This window comes from Micromys minutus (genome assembly GCF_963924665.1).
Source record: "Micromys minutus genome assembly, chromosome: 7".
NCBI classification, from domain to species: Eukaryota; Metazoa; Chordata; class Mammalia; order Rodentia; family Muridae; genus Micromys; species Micromys minutus.
The window spans coordinates 72,781,396-72,806,606 of record NC_137976.1 but is presented as its reverse complement, the minus strand read 5'-3'; the positions used below and the strand labels follow the sequence as shown (position 1 = coordinate 72,806,606).

Genomic DNA, 25,211 nt, shown 5'->3' with positions numbered 1-25,211 from the left:
TTTTCAGAGAAACAAGAGTTCAGGTCCCAGCCCTCCGGGTAGATGGCTCAACCATCTGTAACTCCAATTCCCAGGAGTTTTCGATATCTTGCAATCTGCACACATGTGGTGCACACTTGAACAGACAAGTGTACATTCACAATTAAAAAGAAAATACATCATTCTGAAAAGGGAGGAAGAACAGAAGCAACTTAATGGAAGTCTTTTTATGATTACAATTAAAAATATACTTGGCTAAAATAGCAATTAGTAACAATAATGTTAAGGAACAAGAGAAAAGCCAACTTGAATTAATGTGGGTTGGAGACTAGTCTGAGCCCAAATAGTAAAGATGTTCTTCATCTTATCCTGGAACTCTGAACACATTCTGGTTTGGTTTGGTTTGGTTTGGTTTGGTTTAGTTTGGTTTGGTTTGGTTTAGTAGGGTAAGCATCATATATATCCCTGTTCCTGAAGTTATGTCCAAAAGCTGTAAGCCATAGTTTTCATTATTTTCTTCTTAGAGAAAGGAAAAAATGTAAAGTTATTTTATGCATTGAAAACTAGAGATTGGACAGGTAAGTCTTTGTATTTTTCTCATCAGTTTTATAAAACAATTTAGGCATTTAAAATACCTGTAAGTTGTGTGTACATTCAGGTTTCTGTCTTTGAACTGAAGTGTTATAATTGTAAGATAAATCATCAAAACCTTGTTTTCAGGGAACATTATATAGTGTATTTTTGAGAGCTGCATGAATTAGAGTTGGCCTTTTGTATGTATGCCATAGATCATCTCCTGCTGTGATGTCTCCAGATCCAGACAGAACAAGCAGGAAGGAACATGGAAGCCTTTTTATGTCAAAATAACTTCAAGCTTAAAGAAGAATTGAAAGAATAGAGTAGCAGAGTAGCCACTGTATCCCCTTTACTGTCTCGTGTGTGTGTGTGTGTGTACATGTATACATATCAACATATGTACATGTTTTCTGAGGCTTTCAAGGTTAGATCTTTTACATTTCTTTATCCTTTAATAGTAATGTTTAGGGGTAACTTCTAAGAATAAGAATGTTCCCATATGTAATCACTAGACAGTTATCTAACTTGAAAAGAAAATGGTTTGTGCCCTGGGTACACAGGGCTACACCTGCTGTAACTTCAGCCTATGCCACTGTGCCAGTTTCCAGTTTAAAGTATCAAAGGTATAATATTCTTGTCTCTTAACATTTGAATTCCAGTTTATCCGTTGTGCCAATATAAATATTAAACTAAATTTTAAAGATTAAACTAAATTTTTAATATAATAATATATTCTTTTTCTCAATTTGTACTTCAATAAAGGAACCAATTGCCTAGCTCTAAACATTAAAATAAAAATTTATAATTTGCAAAAAATGTTAGAAACCAAACTTACCTATGTGCCTCTGAGCAGTGGTGTGACAGAAATGAAACCAGAGACGGTCACCAGCAGGTTTCAGTGTGAACTTTGGTGCTGGCTGTTGTGTGTTTTCCAAAGCAAATATGTCCTAATTCAAACACTACTCAAGTAGCTTTGTCAGCAGAACCCTTCCGACTCTCGTTGATCACTTCTTGGGGACAAGCTGCTTCCAAACTACATTTCTCCTGTGTGGCTGAGGTTTTGAATGTTACTATCTGTATCAGCATGACTGCACCGTCTTGCTCAGGACATCTTGCTAAAGTTAAGCATAACTGTGGCACTGTTCAGTGTTCTGGGAGCCATAACTTCTCTCTTGCTAAGCCTCCCTCGTGAGAAGGTTGACTGTCACACTATGGGTGGAGGAGCCACCTTAACCTCATGGAAAGTTTATTTCTCATTGAATAGTGAAAGGAAATTAAGGTTGTTGACTTAGGAAATGCATAAATTGGTGTAGCCCTTTTGGGTTGTACCTTGAGTTGTTTGTTTGTTTTCTTTTTTTAAGATTTATTGATTTATGTATATGAGTACACTGTGGCTGTCTTCAGACACACCAGAAAAGGGTATCGGATCCCATTACAGATGGTTGCTGGGAGTTGAACTCAGGACCTCTGGAAGAGCAGTCAGTGCTCTTAACCACTGAGCCATCTCTCCAGCCCTGTTTGTTTTCAAGATGGGTTTCTCTATGTAGCCCTGACTGTCCTGGCTGTCACTATGTAGATCAGACTGGCTTTGAAGTCACAGAGATCTGCCTGTCCCTGCCTCCTGAGTGTTGAAATTAAAGTTATGTCTTGCCCTCAAGAACTTTTAAATGTGTTTCTACTGTCATTCCTCGACATATATTACCAAATTAGTATATCTTTGGATTATATTGTATTAACTTGTGTCTGTGTGAGAGTGTATAGGTGTGTGCATGTATGTGTGTGAGAGTTTGTGAGATAGTATGTTTGTGTGTGAGTGCATGTGTGTGTATGAGAAAGAGAGTGTGTGCATGTGTGAGAGAGAGAATTGTATGTGTGTGCATATGTGTGTATGTTTGTGTATGAGAGTGAGAAAGAGTGTGTGTGTGTGTGTGTGAGAGAGAGAGAGAGAGAGATATGAGAGAGAGAGAGAGAGAGAGAGAGAGAGAGAGAGAGAGAGAGAGAGAGAGAGAGAGAGAGAGAGAGTTAACTCCACATACATTTCTATCAGGAACAGTATCGAGAGACTCAGTCTACTAGGGACTGCTTTGCAGTATCAGCCCTGGCAGGCTCTGAGCCCATGTGAGAATCTCTTGGTACTTAAACGCTGTTTCTCTCTGGTGCATCTTCCCTGCAGTGTAGTATGTAGATGTCACTTGGATATCACTTTCTGTCTTAAGAAACCATATTGAGCACCTTGACTGAAACTATAGTTAGCATTCTCTCCTGTAAAGAAAGGGTGATAAGGTACTGGATGTATGTTAGGTACTTTTGCTGTGATATGCTACAGAAGAACGGGTTAATAAGGGCTTTGTTTCCAGAGGGTTAGAGTCTGTGATGACAGAGCGAAGGCCATGGCCACAGGAACTTCAAGAGCTCACATGCACTACAAGCAGGAGGCAAGGGCACACTGGGAGTGGTCCAAGTCTTTTGAAAGGTTAAACCCCACCCCAAAGACATACCTCCAAATTCTTCCCAAACAGTTCCAGAGCTAAGAACCAAGTTTTCAGTCATATAAGCCTGTAGGGGCCACTCTTTCAAACACCACAGATGATTCAAACTACTGTTCTGGCAGAGTATCCAGGCTCAATTCCCAGTCCCCATATCAAATAATTTATGACAGCTTGAAGTTGCAACTTTAAGGGCTCTGCTGCCTCTGGCCTTCAAGTGCACCTGTACTCAAATGCAGAGGTGCTCACACATACACATAATTTTAAATAATTTTTAAAATATACCTACTAAGTAATGGAGCTATAAAAATGAACTCAGAGTAGTGACCAGCACACAGTAAATGCCCAGAAGTGATACCATTCTCAGTCACAGAACCTCTGTGCACATGTTCACAGAGAAAACCAGGGAGGGCGCAGGAGTCACAGCTTCCTTTTGTGCTACTTGCTAGTGTCCTGATGAACACCATGGCCGAGACAGTGGAAAGAATTTATCTGGATTTACACTACAGAAGGGAAAAGATCTACTCATGGCTGTTGAGAGTTCATGTCTTGAACCATAAGCAGAAAACAGACCAAACTCAAAATGGCAAGTCTTTGAAACTCTCAAAGCCTGCCTCCAGTATCATCCCTCCTCCAGCCGGACGACTCTGCCTCACCATCACTGCCATGACTGAGGGTGGGAAGGTGGACGCCCATCCCACTCAGAAGAATTTAACGGGCTTCTTGGCTAGAATTTATTTTTCTTTTGGTTGTTGTTCTTTTAAGATTTATTTATTTATTTTATGTATATGGGTACACTGTAGCTGTCTTCAGACACACCAGAAGAGGGCGTTGGATCCTATTACAGATGGTTGTGAACCACCATGTGGTTACTGGAAATTGAACTCAGGACCTCTGGAAGAGCAGAGCAGTCAGTGCTCTTAACCACTGAGCCATTTCTCTAGCCCTAGAATTTTTTTTTTTTTTTTTTGATATGCAGGGCTAGAGGTTTTGTATATGCTTGGCAAGAATCCTAACTGTCCCCCTACCCCCAGGATCTTATGCAGCAAAGGTAGCATCAAAGTCACTTTGTAGCCAAGATCCTTCTGTTTCCACCAAATGCTAGAATTACAGGCATGGGACACTACTCCCAGTACAGTATTAGGGATTGACCCCTGACTCCAGGGCCTTACAGGTGATAAACAGTCCCAGCCTAATTCACTTAAACCAGAAATCAGAGGTGTTGCCTGCAGCTCTAGTTTCTGGTCCTATAATCGATTACTGAAAAGAAAAGAAAAAAATTAAAAACTAAAACCTAGATTTCAACACTTCTTGACATTTAAATCTGTTCCCCACTAACAGGTAATGGGTTATATATGTTCTGACTCCAGTGTCAACAGAATAGCATCTCAGATAAACTCTGGGTCTGCTTCTCTGATCTATCAATGTATCACAGCTTACTGTGAGGTTACAGAGTACTTACAGAATTGAATTAAGAACTATCCATTGCAGATCACATACACAAAAGTTACTGTTTTTGCTGTGTCTATTTAATTGAATATATATGCCCAGCTGAGAAGACATGGCAATTTGTACTGGACTTGTGTTTCCTAAGGGAGGCGTCTGTGGTCAACCCCTGAGAGACCACAGTCTCTATACAGCAAACATCTCATCAGTCAGATTTCTCCATATCTTCAAAAATAGCCTTTAGAGCCGGATGTAGTGCTTACGAGTCAGTTCAAGGCCAGCCTATTCTACTTAGTATCTTTAAAAAGAATTTTTTTTTATGTGTATGGCTGTTTTGCCACCCGTGTGTGTCTGTGTGTGTGTTTCTGTGTGTGTCTGTGTGTATGTCTGTATGTGTATCTGTGTGTGTGTCTGTGTGTGTGTCAGCCATAAGCATGCAGTGCTCATGGAGGCCAGAAGAAGACATCAGATTTCCCCCCAGAGTTGGAATTAGTAATAAATGCTAGTGCCATATGGTGCCGGAAATCAAACCCAGCTTCTTTGGAAGAGAGTAGCAGTTCTTCTTAAGGGCAGAACTGACTTTCCTGCCCCTAAGGTTTTGTTTAGAAAGTGGGAAAGTGGGGGGTTATCTTAGTGAGTAGTCACTGTCTGCTCAAGCCTGAGGATTCAAGTTTAGACCCTGGAATTTGATCACACAGCTGTAATTCCACCACTCCTGTAGAGACAGAGGTGAGAAACAGAAATAGCAGAAGCACCTGGAAGTGATCCATCATCTTTTGCATTTGCAAGTCCAGACCCCTTGCTCGGTCACTCCCACTTAGCCTAGGACTCTGATTTCTCTTTAAGCATAAGCAGGTCTGCTGTCTAGTAACTCTTGCCTATCTTTAGGGGTCCAGTGGCTTCCATCCCATTAAAGCATGAGTATTACCCTGCATTAAGCTGCCATGGCTGCCTTCTTAGGATGTATCAGACTGTTTTCTTCTTCCTTTCCTGAAGCTACCCCCATCTACCCTTCTGGGCACTAGAGCAATCTAGGCTGTAATAATAACGGATGGGCCAGGAGGAGTCAGAGAATAGGTGTGGTCTATAGTTTCCTCTACCCCAGTCCTTAGGAGGGAGCCAAAGAGAACCCAGGGTGAAGAAAAGGATCCCAAACCACAGAAAGTTTAGTAAACTACTCTCGCCTGTCAAAACAGTGCTGAGGTTCTTTGCCACTTGAAGGTTTGTTTGTTTGGTCACTATGTCCTGGCTGGTTCAGAACTCACTGTGTAGATCAGCCTGGCCTTGAACTCACTGAGATTCACCTGTCACCAGACCCTCTTAGCAACATTCACCTTGAAGTCTGCTATCTGGAACCCTATTTGGGCCTCCACCTGCCTCCTAAACCTCTTCTGAGGTTCAGCTGTCACCGGTCTCAGTCACACAGCTACTCAAGGCTGCCATCCTTGGCCACTGGCCACACTGCAAGCACTTTGTCCTTTGTCCTTGGTGGCTAATGTCCTGTGGAACATGGAGCTTTCGGCCTTGTAACTCCTTCATCTAACATAGCACTCTCCTTAGAGCCTCGGGGTCTGTCCTTCCCCTCACAGTACCTGGCAGCTCTACAGGAGAGGCCAGCGCCTTTGACCTGGGCTGCTTAGCTCCAGGCCAGCACCTGTGCCCTGGACCAGCACCTCTGCTTGTTCAAAGAGATGCTTCTGACAGAATTCCAGGAAGTATAGTTCTCCTCTCAAAGAGAACAGAAATCCTTGACCACTCAGCTAGTGAGAAATAATTAAGGCACCTGAAGGTTTTTCCATTTTTGCTCTGTGCTTATATATTTACTTATATATTAAAATCTGCATTTATATATTTTGCTTATGTTACTTGACACTTGATTTTACAACTACCTCCTAATATGATCATAGCAATAAATGATCATAGAAAAATGATTATTTTTTTTCAAGACACATCTTATGTAGTTCATGTTGGCTTTAAATCCACTGTGGAGCCAAGGATGACTTTGAATTTCCGATCCCCCTGCCTCATTACATTAAGTAACTATAATGTGGCACAAGTATCTGTAGTTTTTAAGCTTAGAAGCTCTAACATTCTGGCTGGGGCAGGGGCTGCAGTGTAGTTCCTGAGTCTGTTCTGAAGCCCTGGTGGCTCATAAATTTTTGTCAATGTACACAACATACGTTTCAGTTGTGTTAAATCTATGCAGACCCCATGACAGTCACACTCAACTTGAGTCATACTGCCATAATCCTCCCCACTAAGTGTTGCATAAGGACATGACCTGGCATTTGGAATTACCTCTTCCCACTCTGTACCACTGGCTCAGGACCTGGTGCACACATGCCACTAGCCTTTGAGTAGCAAAGCCGAGCACTGTGTGGGAGCTGTGTCCTTGGGGCTTCTGTAAGGACCGATGTGCTCAGTGGAGTGGTTGCACAAATAAAGCCGTTGTATATGGCTGTGTGCCTTTCTGCAGGCAGGCTGCTCTCTCAGGCAAGGATTTAGGGAATTGGACTTCTCATTCCTGCACTCAAACTAGTTTTCTTTTACTACATGTTGAGATTCTGCCCATGATGACTGTTCTAAAAAGTCATGTGCTAAAAAGGATTTGGAAGGTGCCTCTTCACTCCGTCCATGATATTGCTCAGTCTGCCGGGTGGTGATGGCACACACCTTCAATCCCAGCACACAGGAAGCAGACACAATCGGGTCTCAGTCCCAGCCTTGTGACTTGAGGTTTCTTATAGCAGCTAGTGTCCTCTGTTCTCTGCCTGGCTAAGCCTCATACAGACGCATAACTGCTTTTCCAGGATCTCTGCTGCCATTGTGTTTTCCTCCTGCTTAGACAGAAGGCCCTTTGGTGCCTGGTTCACATTAAGCATTCTATATCACCAGTGAGAGAATGAGGCTGATAATGGGTAGAATAACTGAGAAATGCCTGTTTGCACCCATTCTGACTGGCCAGGTTGGGGAGGAACTCTTAGAGGATGCATGCTTGATTTTATACTTAGTATAATGGAGTTTTTCCAGCAAATAACCTTTCTCCCTTCTCACATCAGCTCACCCGACGATTGCCACCTATCAAAGAAGCTAAACCTAGGCTACAAAAGCTTTTCCGGGACTTCTGGCTCTACTCTGTGCTAATGGGATTTGCTGTGGAAGGCTCAGGTAGGGAGTGGTGTCTCCCCAGTAAAAGCTGAATGTGCAAGAAACAGCTAAGATCAGACTCCGCAACCCCAGAGTCTGGGTGCGTTTGTTCTGAGCCCAAAGGTAGCTGCTTGTTCCCACAGGTACTTAGAAACATTACACTTCCCCAATGGGGCTGCTACATCCTGTACAAAATTAGACAGCAGATTTGTTTCTGAGTCTCATTGTGGGAACAGTTGTCTTAGAAGACTCAGGACTGTAGAAATTGCCAGAGTCAATACATAAGACTTCTTGATATTCTGTGTTCTCATATATTCATATTCCCCCCCTTCCCATCTACCCTATGCTGGGAAAATGGTCTCACTCTATTTGTCAGGTGGCCCACTGGTCTGTACGCCCAGCCCTCAGCTCACTCTCCCTCTCTCTTACAGGACTCTGGCCGGAAGAATGGTATGAGGGAGTCTGCGAAATCGCTACCAAGTCACCTCTGCTTACCTTTCCCAGCAAAGAGCCTCTACGATCAGTCCTCCAGTACAACTCAGCCATGAAAAATGATACGGTTACCCCTGTACGGATTCTCTTTTCACTCTTGTTAAACTGTCCAGAAAAAAATTAGAACAAGCCTTTCCATGTCTTTATCTGTTGCATCGGGCTTCCTTTCTTCTGGGAAGGACCATCATGAACCTGTGAGTGTTTCTTTCCTTCCAGGCTGAACTGAATGAACTGCGAAGCACCATCATTAACTTGCTAGATCCTCCTCCTGAAGTGTCTGCCCTCATCAACAAGCTGGACTTTGCCATGTCTACCTATCTCTTGTCTGTGTATCGGCTGGAATACATGAGGTACTCAAGCCTTCACCTCCACACACATTGAAGCAAATTTCTAACTTTTGTGTCTTGATAGATATGGGACTTTATCAACTCCTTTCAAGATCTATAAGCATTAAGAAAGCAAACAACTGTTGGTGGCAGGGGGAGGGGAGGAGTCCTTTAATCCCAGCACTCACACTCGGTGGGCAGAGGCAGGTGGATTCTGTCAGTTCCAGGACAGCCAGAGCTACATACATACTCATGTATATGTGAATGCGGGTGCGTGTACACACACACACACACAATAGATAGGGTGGTTAAAGTGAAGAAAATGATCATCCCATTGCCATCTCCTATATATAGTATGTTAATGTAGCTCATTCCTCTTTTATTTCCCTCAAAGAAAAAGCGGCCAGAGAGCTAAGTGTGTAGCCCAGCAGAAGAGTGCTTGTCTCACATGCAGGATTCTATCCCAGACTGCTTTTAAAAAAACAAACAAACAAATGAATGAGCTAAACGGAAAGCAAAGCATGACAACCGTGGTTAATGCAGCGTGCCAGCTGGAAGAGCTGTCCCCTCAGGGTGGGGCTTGGGTGTCTGCACCATGGGCTTCTGCAGATCCTCAAGAGCCTTATCCCAGCATGGAGCAACCCCTGAGCTCTGATTCAAGGATGAGCTTCGATTCCCAGTTCCTGGTTTTTAAGAAAATTTTGAAAATATGGTGTGAGAAGTTAAAAGCATCTGAGCCTGCACAGATCTGTTTATGTTAAGACCCTGGCTTTGCTTTACAGAAACTTGGCTACCTCCTGAAAGGCTTGTGTGGGGGCTAATTAATCCATATTATTAAGTCCGCCCTATTTCGTTTTTTTAAGACTTATTTATTTATTTAATATATGTGTACACACTGTAGCTGTCTTCAGACAAACCAGAAGAGGGCATCGGATTCCATTACAAATGGTTGTGAGCCACCATATGGTTGCTGGGAATTGAACTCAGGACCTCTGGAAGAGCAGCCAGTGCTCTTAACCACTGAGCCATTACTGTGAGTTCTAGGCCTGCCTGGTCTACACAATGAGTTCCAGGACAGCCAGGACTACATAGAGAAACCCTGTCTCAGAAAAGAAGAAACAAACAAATAAAAAGCCTTAGTTCATGTAACCTCTGTGTCACAACACGATGTCACTAATGGTGTAGTTAGTGGATTGAAAGAGATAGGACTGTGTTACTAAAGGGTGTAGATCACCCGTAGAAAGTCCAAATGAATGTGTGCTTCTATAAACAGCAGAGATGCTGTCCTGCAAGCCAAACCAGTTCAAAACAGTCCAGGTCTCTGGTGGGAAGAGCTGTACGTTTGTAAAATATGTTCAACACTGCTCTTTTTGTTAGGGTCCTGCGCTCTACAGATCCAGACCGCTTCCAGGTAATGTTCTGCTACTTTGAGGATAAAGCTATTCAGAAAGACAAATCTGGTAAGCTCATTATTGTAGTACTTTCATGATAAATTGAACTTGAGTAGGAAAAAGCAAAGAATATTTCTTATTTTCTGTTCACATAGAGAAAATACTTTATGATGTTACATACTCCATTGGGAGTATCTTCATAAAATATATAACCTTTTTTTTAAAGATTTACTTATTTAATATATGCAAGTACACTGTAGCTGTCTTCAGACACACCAGAAGAGGGCATCAGATGAGCCATCTTTCCAGCCCCGGCAAGACTTTTTTTTTTTTTAAATAATCCAGGGTAGCCTGGGTTATAGTTGAGTTTGTAGAGTGCTTTCTTAGTGGGCCTAAAGCCCTGTGTTCAGTGTCTGCTGTACTAGTGTTCACTGATATCCAAGCATTTGGTTGTGGAGGCAGGAGGATCAGAAGTTCAGGATCATCTCAGCTACATAAGGAGTTCAGGGGAAGACCAGGATAATCTGTCAAGTGGGGCGGGGTAGGGATCCAGGCTCCTTAGGAGGCTGAAGCAGGATAATTTGGGGCAAACCTGGCTAATTAGAGGTTCAAAAAAGGCAAAAAGAGGACTGAGAAGATATTGCAGTAGGTAAGAGTGCTTGCTGTGAAGATCTAAGCTCAAATTCCCAGCACTCATGGGAAAGTTGAAGATGGCTGTGTGCCAGCTGGATCCCACGAGCTCCCTGGCCAGCCATCCTAGCCAAAATGGCAGCCTTCGGATTTAGTGAGAGAACCTTATGGAAACAGATAAATGGTGGTAGAAGAGAAATACCCATTGTCCTCCTCTTGTGTCTCCATGTGTACATTCAAAGTGTACCCCACACAGGTATACAGACAATCACACAAAACACACACAGCCTTCTGATTTTGTCACCCTGCAAAGACCCAAAACAGGAGTTTACTGTCTGTGCTCAAGCAGGTTAATATCCAGACATTGGTCTCTGATACTGTCTTCTGCTAAAAAGAGCCAAGGCCCCTCAGATTGTCATTTATTGATCCGAAGCATCTTTCCGTTGTCAAGAGGATCAAGGAACCAATTAAACAAACTCTTAGTGAACAAGTTAGAATAATTTGAATATAAATAGTATTTTTTTGTAACTTTGCTTAATTGAAATGAGTTTACATCATAAAAGGTATAAATCATGTAGAACAAAAATAGGGAGACTTCATTTGAAGTTGTCCCTTTTATAAAATGGCAGAGGATTTGCATGAAACCTTAGACACATCTGCAGATATGCTCTAGGTCATTTTGTATTACTTAGATTACTCAGTATAATGTATGTACTGTGTAAATAGCTCATATGATTTTCAATTTATTTTTCCTTTATGTGAGTGTTGTATATCTGTCTGTCTGTACATATGTGTGTGTGTGTGTGTGTGTGTGTGTGTGTGTGTGTGTGTGTGTGTGTGCATTGTGTACACTTACTTAGTTTAGGTTTTCTTTTTCTTTTTTTTTTTTCCCCTTTGGTTTTTTTTAAGACAGGGTTTCTCTGTGTAGTCCTGGCCCTCCTGGAATTCACTCTGTAGATAGGCTGAATTAAATTTAATTTAATGGAATTAAAGCCATGTACCATGAGTCTGGCTGGTTTGTTTTTGTTTTTATATATTCCTCTTTCTATGAACAGGGTTTTATAGCTCAGGTTGGACTTGAACTTATGATCCTGCCTTTACCACATGAGTATCAATATTACAGTATTACAGGTGGGCTTTTGCCAGGACAGGCTCTGATATTGGAAAGGTTTTGAAAGTCATGTCGGCACTTAAATGACTTTCAGTTTGGGGCCTAGAGAGATGACTCAGCAGCTAAGAGGACTGCTGTATTCAGATCCCAGCACCCACATCAGGCAAATCCCTGTAACACAGCTAGCTCCAAGGAGTCCAGAGCCCCTTCTGGCCTTTATTACCACTCATATATACACATGCACATAAACGCACAGAGACATATACACATAATTATTTTTACAAATAAAATAATCTTACAAAAAATGAATTTTTTAAGTTTCCAATTTTGCAGCATTTCAGATTTTACTTTTTTTTTTTTTTTATGATGGTGACTAGGATCAAACCAAGAGCCTAATAATACATTATAGGCAAATACTCTCACAGAGATGCATCCTCAACTTGCACTTCAGATTTTAAATTTTAAGATTAGAGGTACTCAACATATACCAGGAAGTAAGGGGGGGGAAGGGGTGGATCCTGAGGGCGGGTCAGGAGAACACAGAAGCCGATTTGAGAGTTCCCTGTGGTCATGGTGAGAGCGATCTGAACAGTAGCAGTATTGCCAGAGTCTGGGGTGCTGTCTCCATAGCTGAGCATTTGCTGTTCTGTGCGTCTGAGATTGCTGGTAACTTAGACGGTCCTAACCCTTGGAGTCTCCCTCTCACTGCAGGCATGATGCAGTGTGTCATCGCTGTTGCTGACAAAGTGTTTGATGCCTTCCTGAACATGATGGCAGAAAAGGTAAGCCTGCCTGAGTGCCTGTGTGTGCCTCCTGGAGACACACGGAGAGCCCTATGGCACCTGTCTTTTTGTTCTAGGCTAAGACCAAGGAGAATGAGGAGGAGCTGGAGCGGCATGCCCAGTTTCTGCTGGTGAACTTCAACCACATCCATAAGAGGATAAGGAGAGTGGCTGACAAATACCTGTCTGGTCTGGTGGATAAGTAAGCTTGAGTCCTCTCTAATGCTTTGTTTTGTATAAGTGCCGATAGCTTGGAACAGGGAAAGCCACCATTACGTCATCAGCCCAGAAAATAACAAGTCAGAACAAAAATTCAGGGGTGATGCAGCTCCCTGAAGAATGTCAGTGAGTTTGTTACAGCCTACATTGTAGCCTAGAAACATTCTCATTCTGAGCCGTTGGTATTATTATTGCTGTTATGACCTCACTATCTCCTAACCAGGATCTATCGAGAAATCTCCCAGGAGAACCAGGATCCTATGAGCTTCTCTGAATAAAAGCTCACACTTGTATTTTCGTACTGCTTGTGCTAAGAGACAAAGTAGGCTTAGGCATGACAGTGTACTGACACTTCAGAAGGTGACACCTCTGAAGTATAAAGGCCAAATTAGCACACACACAGCCTGCCTTCAGCTTCCTGAAAATACCACAGAGGCTGTATGCCTGGTTCAAGCAGCTGCACAATCTGCGTAAGGCCCCAGAGGTCAACTGGGTAGGTTCCTGGAAAGTTCTTCTCCTCAGCCCTAAGAACCCTTCTTGCTGTAGGTTTCCACACTTGCTTTGGAGCGGGACTGTGCTGAAGACCATGTTGGACATCCTGCAGACCCTGTCACTGTCTCTAAGTGCTGTGAGTGTCCTAGTGGTGCACCTCCACCTAGCACATGGGCTTCCCACTCTGTGTTGTACTGACTGCAGTAATACTCCTAAGCCTCGCTTATATCCACGTGGTAAATGGAGTGGGTGCCCGAATCATTCCCTGATGACACTGTTGACTGTGTCACATGCTTGACAGAAGCAGCCTTGAGGGCTTAGAGGTCTGTTGTTTCCAGGATATTCACAAGGACCAACCTTACTATGACATTCCTGATGCCCCCTATCGGATCACAGTTCCAGACACATATGAAGCCCGGGAGGTAAGTCCCACTTGGTCCCCTAGAATGAGGGCTTCCCTGGAATGTCACAAGTGTTCAACATACCTTATGTCCTGAGTCCCCAGAATTTAGTATGATGGCTCTTGGCACTGTCCCACTTCAGGGGGAACTCCTGAATTCCTGAGCCTGTCTGTGTTCCAGGCCTGTGGCTTCCCACTAAGCGTCCCTGACTCTGCAGTAGTACTGCTTTAGCTGCCAAAGCACGTGTAGCTGTGAGTCAGCTATCAGCCCCTCAGATATGCATTGACCAAGCATGACTTTTAGAGTTCAGTCCTCTGAGGCATGCCAGCTTGTTTTACTGTAGAATAGAATGACGGACTCTGGTTTGCCATACCCTTCAAAAGTAACGTGGCCCAGATGAGGCAGATATTCTGATAGCTCCTTTCCCCACTGAGTCTGGACTGGCCCAGCATTCTTCCAGCCTGGGGCAGGGTCCTGCCCTAACGTAGGCCTCCCCAGCTGGACAGAGTGATGTGAGGGCTTTTTTTCCCATCTAGAACATGCCTTTCCATTCAGTGACTCAGACCACGTTGCACAGTGGTAGTAAGATGGACTGTTTATGTTGTAGGATCTGCAAGAACCACAGAGCACAGTGTACAGAATCCCTGTGCCCTGTAGCTTTGGCGTTAGTTCATGGTCACTGATACAGCATCCATATCCATTCCCTTAGACTAGGTGTCTTGAATAAAGACATTGCTTTTCTCACAATGATGGGGAGAAAACATCCAAGAACAAAGTGTTAACAGGGAAGTCTTCTGAGATCACTCTCCTTGGAATGCAGCATCCTACGCACTGTGTTCTGATGTTGTCTTTCTCTGAGGAGATGTCCTTGATGCTATCACATTTCTTCCTTGCATAGGTATACCAGCTGCATTAGGCTAGGCCTGTAATTTAATCAACTTTTTCAAAGCCCTAAGTACAGTCTCCTTCTGAGTTTCTGAGGATCAGGGCTTCAACATAAGACATTGGAGAAGACACAATTTACCCTGTGACAGTCATTGCAACCTAGATATGCTGACTTCAGGTTGTTCAACTTCCAGAGCATTGTCAAAGATTTTGCTGCACGCTGTGGAATGATCCTGCAGGAAGCCATGAAGTGGGCACCCACGGTCACTAAGTCCCACCTACAGGTACTTTCTCCAAATATCAAAAAATAGTCAAAACATAAACTCTGGTGTGAATAAACAGAGACCAAGGACAGTCTAAAGCCTGAGAAAAGTGCATGCTCAGGGATTATCTGTGGAACATACCTTCCGGGATGAGCGTACTTGTCAGGTTAGTGGGCCTGACCTGACCACCATATAAAGTGTTAAGGCTGTGTGAAGATTGTGGCTGCTTGCAAGGTGAGTTGGGGCAATATGGGGGACAGGGACAGTGGCGCAGGCCACCCAGGCTTGGTGCATGATGTGCACCTTAGTGCAGGGCCTTGATGAAGGTCAGTGAATCAAAGAGTTGAGTCTCAGTGACATTCTCCCTAGGATAGGTATATACATATATCTGCATTTCTTCAGACTGAAGGTCTGGCTTGCAAAGAAAACAAAAGTGCCACAGAATATAGAAGCAAAAATTGTCTTGGAAGGAATCAAAGATGGAAGGAACCTGAACGAGCTGGAGAGATGGCTCGATGGTTAAGAGCAGTGACTGTTCTTCCAGAGGTCCTGAGTTCAAATCCCAGCAACCAGATGGTGGCTCATGACCATCTTTAATGGGATCTGATGCCCTCTTCTGGTGTGTCTGAGACAGCTACGGTGTACTCACATACATCAGTAAATAAATAAATCTTTAAGAAGAAAGAAAGAAAGAAAGAAAGAAAGAAAGAAAGAAAGAAAGAAAGAAAGAACCTGAACTAATAGGGAGCAGGCCTGCTGAGTGAAGCCTGTGTGACCTCTGGAAAACATTTAAATGGAAGCAGATCTTGTTCATTTATTTTTGTTTTCCAAGACAGGGTTTCTCTATGTACCCTGGCTATTCTGAAACTCACCATGTAGATCACCAGACTGACCGTACAGTCATAGAGATCTACCTGCCTCTGCCTCCTCGGTGTGGGATTAAAGGTGTGTAATACCACACCTGGCTCAAGGGAAAGCTATTTTTAAAAAAGTATTCCTTGTAGTGAAGCCCAAGAAGGGTAAAGCAGCTGGCTCTGAGAGACTTAGAGTCAGTTTGAAGTGCACTGAGCAAGAATCCCTGGCTTGTGCCTAGGATTACCATCTGCAAAGAGGTTGATCAGCAAGAACTGAGTAATGCTGGAAGAGAGCAATCTGGACCCAGATTCATACACAGAAGAGGACAAAGCCACGCCTGCTTATAAAGGCCACACTTTGACACTGTGTAGTGTTAATATTTATCCACTGGAATTCTTCAGATTTTTTTGTAAAATCATTAATATTTTAGAAATATCTGGTTTCATGTCTATTAGAGGAAAAGAGCCATAGCTACTAATGAAAATAGGAATCTTTAGTGCCTAAAGGTTTCAGGAAACAAAATGGAATCAGTAGGTAGAGCTTGTCTACCTCAACATTATTTAAGGCAAACAGCCATAAGAAGAAAATAGAGGCTGGGGGTGGTGGTGCATGTCTTTGATCCCAGAACTTGGGAGGCAGATGCTGATGGATCTCTATGAGTTCAAGGCCAGCCTGGTCTACCAAGCAAGTTCCAGTACAGCCTGGTTTACCACAGAGAAGCCCTGTCTTGAGAACCAAAAAGAAAAGAAAACAGAATATAACAAGGCTTGAAAGGGTCATAACATTTCTTTTTTTATTATTAAATTTTTTATTAGATATTCTCTGCATTTGCATTTCAAATGTTATCCCTTCCCCGCCTACTCTCATCCCTCCTCCCCTTGCTTCCATGAAGGTGCTCCCTCTCCCAACCACCCTCTTTACCTCAGTGCCTTAGCATTCCCCTACACTGGGAAAACTCGCCTTCAATGGACCAAAGGCCTCTTCTCCCATTAATGCCAGACAGTGCTTTCCTCTGCTGCATATGCAACTGGAGCCATTGGGTCTCTTCATGTGTGCTCATTGGTTGGTGTTTTAGTCCCTGGGAGCTCTGGGAGTTTGGTTGGTTGATATTGTTGTTCTTCCCATGGGGCTGCAAACCATTTCAGTTTCTTCAGTCCTTTCTCTAGCTCCTTCATTGGGGTTCCCATGTTCAGTCCAATGGTTAACTGCAAGCATCCTCAACTGTATCTGTATGACTCTGGCAGTAAGCACTTCTTGGAATCAGCAATAGTGACTGCATATGGGGTGGGTCCCCAGGTGAGGCAGCCTCTGAATGATCTTTTCTTCAATCCCTGCTCTTCTATTTGTCCCTGTATTTCCTCCCATGAGTATTTTATTCTCCTTTCTAAGAAGGACTGAGGCATCCACATTCTGGCCTTCCTTCTTTTTGAGCTTCATAAAGTCTATAGATTTTTTCTTGGGTATTCAGAGCTTTGGGGGGCTAGTATCCAATTATCAGTGAGTGCATACCATGTGTTTTCTTTTGTGACTGCGTTACCTCACTCAGGATGATTTCTTCTAGTTCCATCCATTTGCCTAGGAATTTCATAAAGTCATTGTTTCTAATAGCTGAGTACTCTATTGTACTCTATACTGTACTCTATATTGTATTCTGTTTGTACTCTAATAGTACTCCATTGTGTAAATGTACCACACTTTCTGTATCCATTCCTCCGTTGAAGAACATCTCAGTTCTTTCCAGCTTCTGGCTATTATAAATAAGGCTGCTATGAACATGGTGGAGCATGTTTCCTTGTTATATGTTGGAGCATCTTTTGGATGTTATATGTTTGGAGCCCAGGAATGGAATAACTGGGTCCTCAGGTATGTCCAATTTTCTGAGGAACCACCAGACTGATTTCCAGAGTAATTGTACCAGCTTGCAATCCCAACAACAATGGAGGAGTGTTCCTCTTTCTCTACATCCTCGCCAGCATCTGCTGTCACCTGAGTTTTTGTTCTTAACCATTTTGACTGGTGTGAGTTGTAATCTCAGGGTTGTTTTGATTTGCATTTCCCTGATGACTAGGGATGTTGAACATTTCTTTAGGTGCTTCTTAGCCAATCAGTATTCCTCAGTTGAGAATTCTTTGTTTAGCTTTGTACCCCATTTTTTAAATAAGATTATTTGATTCTCTGGAGTCTTAATTTTTTGAGTTCTATGTATATATTGGATATTAACCTTCTATTAGATGTAGGATTGGTAAAGATCCATACCCAATCTGTTAGCTGCCATTTTGTCCTCTTGACAGTGTCCTTTGCCTTACAGAAAATTCACAGTTTCATGAGGTCCCATTTGTTAATTCTTGATCTTAGAACATAAGCCACTGGTGTTCTGTTCAGGAAAATTTCCCCTATGCCTATGTGTTCTAAGCTCTTCCCCACTTTCTGTTCTATTATTTTCAGTGTATCAGGTTTTATGTGGAGATTCTTGATCCACTTAGACTTGAGCTTTGTCAATTTGATAAGAAAGGATCAATTTTTATTCTTCTGCATGCTGACCTCCCGTTGAGCCAACACCATTTGTTGAAGAGGCTGTTCTTTTTTCATTGAATGTTTTTAGCTCCTTTGTCAAAGGTCAAGTGACCATAGGTGTGAAGGTTCATTTCTGGGTCTTTAATTCTGTTCCATTAATCTACCTGCCTGTCTCTGTACCAATACCATGTGGTTTTTATCACAGCTTGAGGTTAGGGATGGTGATTACCCTGGAAGTTCTTTTATTTTCGAGAATAGTTTTCGATATCCTAGGTTATTTTTGTTATTCCAAATGAATTTGTAGAAATCCATCAATGTAATTCACTATATAAACTCAAAGGGGAAGAAAAAATCACATGATCATCTCATTAGATTCTGAGAAAGCGTTTGACAAAATTCAATAACCCTTCATGTTAAATCTTGGAAAGATCAGGAATTCAAGGCTCATACCTAAACATAATAAAAGCAATATACATACAACAAACCAGTAGTCAACATCATACTAAAAGGTGAGACACTTGAAACAATCCCACTAAAATCAGGGACTAGACAAGGCTGCCCACTCTCCCCCTATTCAACATAGTACTGGAAGTCCTGAGAAATTAGACAGCAAAAGGAAGTCAAAGGGATAAAAATCGGAAAGGAAAAAATCAAAACATCACTATTTGAAGATGACATGATAGTGTACTTAAGTGATCCCAAAAATTCCACCAGAGAACTCCTACAGGTGTAAATAACTTCAGCAAAGTGGCTGGATATAAAATTAACTCAAACAAATCAGTAGTAGCCTTCCTCTACTCAAGGGATAACCAGGCTGAGAAAGAAATTAGGGGAAAGACACCCTTCACAATAGTCACAAATAATATGAAATACCTTGGTGTGACCCTAACTAAGCAAGTGAAAGATCTGTATGACAAGAACTTCAAATCTCTGAAGAAAGAAATTGAGAAGATCTCAGAAGATGGAAAAATCTCCCATGCTCATGGATTGGAAGGATCAACATAGTAAAAATGGACATCTTACCAAAAGCCATCTACAGATTCAATGCAATCCCCATCAAAATTCCAACTCAGTTCTTCATAGTTGAAAAGAATAATTTGCAGATTCGTTGGGTCATAACATTTCTGCCAAGCACACTGTCCCTGGTTCCTCTGCTTTCCCAGCACCACCCCTTCTGAACCTGACTTCATGCAGCTCTCGCTGCTCCCAGCCTCTCCAGCCTCAGCCTCTTCAGGCCTTCCCCCACCTCAATGCCACAACAGTGGTCCAGTCTTAGTAGCAAATCTGATTTGGTTTCTAACCTTTAGCAACCCCTATCATTGTAGAGTCTAATCATAGATGGATTTCCCCAGCTACAGAAATTCCTAAAACAATTGGCAATATTGTGTGTGTTTGTGTGCTTTCTCCTGCTCCTGGTCCTGTGGTGATGAGAATATGTTGTTCTAAGAGTAAAAGTCTTCTTTTTCCTCTTGCTCTGCTCTGGTGTGTAAAAATAACTTTTATTTGCCTGATTTAAATGTCTCTGATGCTTACGGCCTCTGTCTGCTAACCTAGGCCTAGACCTGGAAGCTTCTAGCCTCCGTACAATCTAATCCAGGCCTAGGATATTTTCAGCCTCTGAGACTTACTGCTGAATGAGCTCAACCTCTCCTATTCTCTCTGATCTCTGGCTGGCTGATTCAACTTAGCTACTCTGCTCAAACTCCTCTCCTAGCTGACGGACTCAATCTGGCTTCTCTGAGTTTCTCCTGAATTTTTCTGCTTGGCCTCATACTAACTTGACAATCTGTTTTAATCTTCTGGCTCCTTCACATTCTCTAGCTCCTTCTGTCTTCATTTATGTCTAGCTTGCTCCTGTCTCTTTATAATTGATAAAACACCCTTCTCTTAATAAAACCCCGCCCTTCTCTCTGCACTGGTCCCTTAAATTGCCTCTTTTCTATCTTCTCCTGAGAGTTGGTCATATCTCATTCTGTCAGATCTTTCTTTGGTTTATCACGTTGTCTGCCACTCAGCTGGACATTACTTTCAAGCTTGGGTGCTTCCTTCTAAAAACTAACTTCTTTTATTATTGGGACTAAAGTTGTGTCTGTATTCCTGCCAGAGGGATAAAGGTGTGGTAAGGGCTGAGTCACCACACCTAGAAACAGGCTTTTTTTAAGTTAATAACAGAATCTTGGGGGTCACGGTGTAATCAATATTCTGCATCACTGGTGCCCTCCTGCTAGCCAACAGACATGCTCAGATACTTGTTCTGTGTTCCCAGTGTCCATTCCACACATTCCTCAGTAGCTAAGTACTGCCATAGAAAAACAAATCTGCTGTTTGGCCTGCATGTTGACAGCAGGCCTGAGGCTATGCAGCTTGTTTTCCAGCAGCTGGCAGAACACTTGCCAGACATATTCACAGTCAAGAGTGGTCCTTCTGTGGGTCATGACATAGTCTGCCAACTGCGTAACAGCCACTCAGCGCTCAGGGCCTTCTCCTCATTTATAAATGAAAAGGGCTTGACTCCTTGATGGTTCCACGGTTGGCCAGTCAGGGCAGATACTGCACTGAAGCCTGGTATCTGATCTGCTGCTTGTGCTTCTAGAGTTTTCCTTTTCGTTAGTGACATATCTTGCTTTCTTCCATTTCAGGAATATCTGAACAAGCATCAGAACTGGGTGTCAGGACTGTCTCAGCACACAGGATTGGCCATGGCCACTGAGAGCATCCTTCACTTTGCTGGCTACAACAAGCAGAACACAACTCTGGGGGTATGTGCAAATATCCTATGGAACAGTGAGCCCTAATCTGTGATAAGGGACAGACTCAGTCTCTGTAGATTTTCATGGAAGACCCCTCAGCTCCCATATCCGACATTTCTGAGGTACATAGGGCATCTGTTGACAGATGGGGATTGGTGAGGGTCCAGAAGAAGTGCCCATCCAAACAGGCGTTTCTGCATCATTTTGAAATATGTAGATTTTTTTGAGGGTAAAATTTGATACATTGATGAAATGTGACTTTTTAGTATCTATAGAGAAGTGAGAAATTGGCTTCTCAGATTTCATAGTCTCAGCACCATATCATAGTCACGTTTGTCTGGGTTCAGCCTTCCTCATGCTGAGACCCTTTGATACAGTTCTAATGTGGTGGTGACCGCCAACCATAAAGTTATTTTGTTGCTACTTCATAACTGTGACTTTGCTGTTGTTATGATTATAATGTAAATTTCTATCTGATATGCAGTCCCCAAAGGGTCACAACCTACCTGGGAACCGCTGGTCTGGAGCAATCACTGGATTTCTGCATGATTCTGTTTCCTGCAGATGCTCAAATACTCACATGAGCCCCCCAGCTTTATCTGTCTTGTTTAAGATTAAGTTAGGTTCAAAATCAGTAGTTTTACAGTTAAATTAGGCTGGAATTTAAAAGTCAAGATGAGACAGACAGTCGCACCTGCTAATGAGGCTGGCCTTGCAGCATATGCTGTTTCAATTCTACACACACACACACAAACACACTTAGTCAGTATGAGCCCAGAATACTGCCAGATGTGTATTATGCTCCCCCTCTGAATGAACTGTAGGTGGGCTGTGGAATGTGCTATGTGGAGGCAGAGGTAAGGCACCACAAGGAAGGGAAGGTCTTCCCCGGGAAGGCCTGTGGCTGTCACCATGGAGCTTGTACCTTGGTGTTGCTAAACTTCCTCTGAAGACATTGGCCGTGGCAAATGTGGCCTGTTGGACCATGCACAGCTAGCTGTCACTAGTCTTTCTACTCTTGTCAGCAATTAGGGGACAGAGACACAGCTCTACACTGCCACCTTTCTCAAGGCTGAAGAAGTCCCCTAGGATTTTAGAGTCCTCAGCTCAGGCCAAGCCAGGATTTATGGCTTTGCTGCTGAAAGGGATTTCTGGATTAACAGTGGAATTGAAGCAGCTTTAGAAATTGTATTAAAGTTGGTTTGGTTTGATTTAGTTTGAGACAGGGTCTCACTATGTAGCCCCTAGGTATTAAAAGAGATGTTTACTTGTATGGGTTAAGAGAGGCTCTAGGAAGAAAGGAAGGAATATCCACGTGTCAGGACAGCTTGTAGCAGGCATTAGCACTCTGATGATTCTCACCTTCCATCTCAGAGGACTGCTGAGGGAATCTGACTTCTCTCTCACTGGGTGAGGAGAATGAGGCAGCTGTAGACACCTCAGCTTCCACTCATCATAGATAACTCAAACCGGAAGCTGTGGAAAAGCCCAGAAACTTCAGGAAGGAAGAAGGGCCTCAGGCTGTTAGCACACTGCTGGAATCCTCCCTCTATTACTAGCGAATGCTTCAACCAGATCCCAGGGTTTGGGGCTTCTTTCCCCTTCTCCTGTTCACCTTAGTGTCCTTTTTCAGGATTAAACCAAGTTAAACCAAGGGGTTAAACCAAGTGTTCTTTCTAGGTACTAGCCAGTTAGCTCACAAGAGTCTGTTTTGCTAGAAGGATTTTCATCTTTGTCCTAGAAAATTATATCTTATGAATAAGGAGAGGACCCTTGTGTTGTTTTACTATTTGCTTTTTGTTTGTTTGTTTGTTTGTTTTGATTTTGGTTTGTTTTAGAATATCTCATTATGAAACCCTGGCTTGTCAGTCTGGCTTCAAACTCAAAGATCCACCTGTCTGTGGCTCCCAAGTGCTAGGATTCAAGGCATGGGCACTATGTTCAGTTGAGTAGATTCTTGATAAGTAGGAAAGGATGGTTTTTGTTCTGTGTTTGATTGTTAGTTGTGCTTGAGATCCTGACTAAGATGCCTTTGTCCTATCGTCCCCAACTCTACATTCTTGAAAGAGATATCTCTCGTACACATACATGAAGACCAGAGTTATTTATGTGCAGTGACGCACACCTTTAATCCCAGCACATGGAGGGCAGAGGCAAGCAGATCTCTGAGTGTGAGGCCAGCCTGGTCTATAGAACAAGTTCCCAGACAGTCATGGTTATACAGAGAAATCCTTTCTCAGGAAAAATAAATTATTTTTTTTCCATGAGGCACACAAGTGTCTAGTGGTCATGTTAGCTTGGCACACTGGAGGTTGAGTGGTCTGTATCAGAGCTTGATGTCTTACCAGGGCTTTGGTTAAACATAAAAAAAAATGTGTTTCAGCATCTAAAGCAGCTCTCTGTACCTGTCTCTAGGCAACTCAGCTAACTGAGCGCCCAGCCTGTGTGAAGAAAGACTACTCCAACTTCATGGCATCCTTGAATTTGCGAAACCGCTATGCTGGCGAGGTACTTCTCTTACCCTTAGGCAGAGCTGTTCTGAGCATCTTGACTTCATGCTATTTAGCTCTTTCATAGTGGAATGTGAATGGGGGAATCTGGGTGATGTGGAATTTACTATTTTCAGTTGACTTGAGGAACCTGGGTGCTAGCACTCAGCAGCACATTCCAGGGCATTTATGACAGCTACTTGACACTTCTGCAAGAAAGTGATATCATTGGGCACACTCAGGCATGCCAGGGCATTTTGCTATGTGGTAGCAAACCTGTGGAATGTCATGCATTCTCCTGTACACTTGCTGAAATATATGTATTAGATACATAGTCTAGTCTTACAGGTAAAGAAGCACAGGCTCCTGAGGTTAAATCACTTGTCAGAAGTAGACTCAGGAACCATGTCTGCTGGCTCCACACAGAGGGCTTCCACTCACAGAATTTATTCCAGGCTAACCAAATCACTCACCTGTCTGATTTCAGTTTCTCTTCTACAAATTCAAGTCTAGTTGACACTAGGAGACGGGCATCTCATGCAGTATCAGAGTAGTCTGAGGGTAGGCTCGCTGCTTCTTGCTCAATCCAACGGATGCTCCTCTTCTGTGAGTCTTGTACTCAGCATGGACTAACTACATGCCAAGAACTGCGGAGAAGCCTGTTCTGTCATTTGAATGATGCTGTGGAAGCAGAAAGTCTGCCTTTGGGGCTTGGGTTTATTTTTGGAAAGAGTCATATCTCCTGTATAGCCAAGTATATGAATAACAAAGGAACATTTTCTGGGAAAAATTATACATAAAAAGATAGTGAAGCTGGTTTTGGTGTACGAGTCATTACTTGACTCTGAAGGAAGTATATTTAGCTCATGTTTGTAAGCCTTGTCCTGGCTTAGCTCTGTGGACACTGATGAGAATGTCTCCTTCAGGGATCAGAGTTGGTAAAAATGCCGACACATACTTCCTGGAGAGATGTTCAGTGACGCGTCATTGAAATGAGTGGGTCAGCTGCTGTGAGCTGGGTCAGCTGCTGTGAGTGTGAGCTGGGTCAGCTGTTGTGAGCTGGGTCAGCTGCTGTGAGTGTGAGCTGGGTCAGCTGTTGTGAGCTGGGTCAGCTGCTGTGAGTGTGAGCTGGGTCAGCTGTTGTGAGCTGGGTCAGCTGTTGTGAGCTGGGTCAGCTGTTGTGAGCTGGGTCAGCTGTTGTGAGCTGGGTCAGCTGTTGTGAGCTGGGTCAGCTGTTGTGAGCTGGGTCAGCTGTTGTGAGCTGGGTCAGCTGTTGTGAGCTGGGTCAGCTGCTGTGAGCTGGGTCAGCTGGTGGCCAGGCTCACTGCTCAGCTGTTCACAAGTATAACAAGTGCACTTCTTCACAGGTGCATGGGATGATTCGGTTCTCAGGTGCCACCGGCCACATGTCCGACCTGAACAAAATGATGGTCCAGGATCTGAGTACAGCTTTGGACCACAGTCATCCTCAGCACTATACACAAGCCATGTTCAAATTGACGGCAATGCTCATTAGCAGCAAAGGTAACACACACAAGGCTCCTGGAGTTCTGTGTTCATTTCTAAGTGAATATTTCCTTAGAAATCCTTGGTGACCTGGAATTCTGCCAAAGGAGCAGTCAGTCTGCGAGTAGAGATCTCTGATGAGCCAGCTGTAAATAAAAGGCATTATTGGCCCTGGACAGTGCTGGTTCTCATTACAGCCTACTCAGGAGCCTTTGACTGACTTGTGTTTGGTTCCAGATTGTGACCCACAGCTCCTCCATCATCTGTGTTGGGGTCCGCTCCGAATGTTCAATGAGCATGGCATGGAGACCGCACTGGCCTGCTGGGAGTGGCTGCTGGCTGGCAAGAACGGAGTGGAAGTGCCGGTAGGACACTGACCCAGCTTAGCTTAGCTGTGGGTGGGTAGGATTGCATAGGAGAGAAGCTGCCCTGGCTCTGCCACCAGTGAGTACAGTGACCCTGGACACGATC

The 25,211-nt window shown here is 43.3% G+C and overlaps 1 protein-coding gene across 1 annotated transcript in view; it reads left to right on the top strand.

Moving 5' to 3' along the window:
* The window catches only part of PI4KA (phosphatidylinositol 4-kinase alpha), a gene marked incomplete at its 5' end in the record, with an annotated part of 118,694 nt that overhangs the window by 68,723 nt on the left and 24,760 nt on the right, over positions 1–25,211 (top strand). The window contains 13 exons of the mRNA XM_080918640.1: positions 7,547–7,655; positions 8,066–8,202; positions 8,343–8,476; positions 9,830–9,912; positions 12,296–12,366; positions 12,444–12,568; positions 13,132–13,213; positions 13,416–13,499; positions 14,558–14,647; positions 20,635–20,754; positions 23,161–23,253; positions 24,602–24,758; positions 24,978–25,105. Coding sequence (XP_080774766.1) covers positions 7,547–7,655; positions 8,066–8,202; positions 8,343–8,476; positions 9,830–9,912; positions 12,296–12,366; positions 12,444–12,568; positions 13,132–13,213; positions 13,416–13,499; positions 14,558–14,647; positions 20,635–20,754; positions 23,161–23,253; positions 24,602–24,758; positions 24,978–25,105 — 1,413 coding nt within the window. The remainder of the gene's footprint in view (positions 1–7,546; positions 7,656–8,065; positions 8,203–8,342; positions 8,477–9,829; positions 9,913–12,295; positions 12,367–12,443; positions 12,569–13,131; positions 13,214–13,415; positions 13,500–14,557; positions 14,648–20,634; positions 20,755–23,160; positions 23,254–24,601; positions 24,759–24,977; positions 25,106–25,211) is intronic.